This window comes from Bison bison, unplaced genomic scaffold (genome assembly GCF_000754665.1).
Source record: "Bison bison bison isolate TAMUID 2011002044 unplaced genomic scaffold, Bison_UMD1.0 scf7180017459607, whole genome shotgun sequence".
NCBI lineage: Eukaryota > Metazoa > Chordata > Mammalia > Artiodactyla > Bovidae > Bison > Bison bison.
The window spans coordinates 8,870-9,642 of record NW_011372037.1 but is presented as its reverse complement, the minus strand read 5'-3'; the positions used below and the strand labels follow the sequence as shown (position 1 = coordinate 9,642).

The following is a 773-nucleotide window of genomic DNA, read 5'->3' as shown; positions in this document are numbered from 1 at the left end:
TGTGAACTGCTCGTGACCAGAATATTTCCCAGCACCCCTCCCCGCTTCCTGCTCCTCCAGATGCTGCCCCAGGAGCCACACCCTTAGCCCCCGCGCAGAGGGTGTGGGCAGAGCCTCTGCTCCTCTGCCTGAAGGGGCCAAGCACCCAGGGCTGGCCTTGGACTCCCCCCAGAGATGCGCCCAGTGGGCAGCCCTGAGCCCACCTCGCCCCTGCCGCACCTGAGGTCAGCAGCTCAGAGCATGCGCGCGCTGCACAACCAGGGTCCCGGGAGGCCAGCCAAGAAGGTGGCTTCCAGGGGTGAGCTGGTCAAACAGGGTCCCCACACTGGGGAGCTGAGGTGGCCCCACAAGCTCCTGGGACCTCCAGGGAGGTGTTTATCTGAGCCCCAGGCCGGCTGCATGATAATCCCCCACCCGGGACCCCCAAGGGCAGGGGTTGACCTCTGGAGGTCCCTCCACGGGCAGTCAATCCTCCCAGGTGGGGGTGGGCCTGGCAGGCTGGTGCCGTTTCAGGGACAAGGGTCCAGGTGAGAATGAAGCCCCCCCAGGAGCCCTCCCCCCAGTGGCGCCCTAGTGGGGAGCCCAGCATCTCCCCTAACACGCCCCAGACACGCCCCTCTCAGTGCAGCTGAAGGTGCCGGCCTGACTCCTTGCAGTGACCCCGGGAGACTCCTGGCAACCGCAGCTCGAGTAAACACCGGAGATGTTTGCGGGACCCCAGAGGGTGTGTGCCAGCCCCCTGCCCAGAGGTGAGTAATTATGGGGCTGCTGCC

The 773-nt window shown here is 66.4% G+C and overlaps 1 protein-coding gene across 1 annotated transcript in view; it reads left to right on the top strand.

Annotated features, from left to right (window-relative positions):
* Positions 1–671: 671 nt before the first annotated feature.
* LOC104992031 (mucin-6-like) overlaps positions 672–773 on the top strand; it is a gene marked incomplete at its 3' end in the record, with an annotated part of 8,968 nt that continues 8,866 nt past the window's right edge. The window contains exon 1 of the mRNA XM_010845119.1: positions 672–749. Within this exon, the coding sequence (XP_010843421.1) occupies positions 704–749 (46 nt within the window). The remainder of the gene's footprint in view (positions 750–773) is intronic.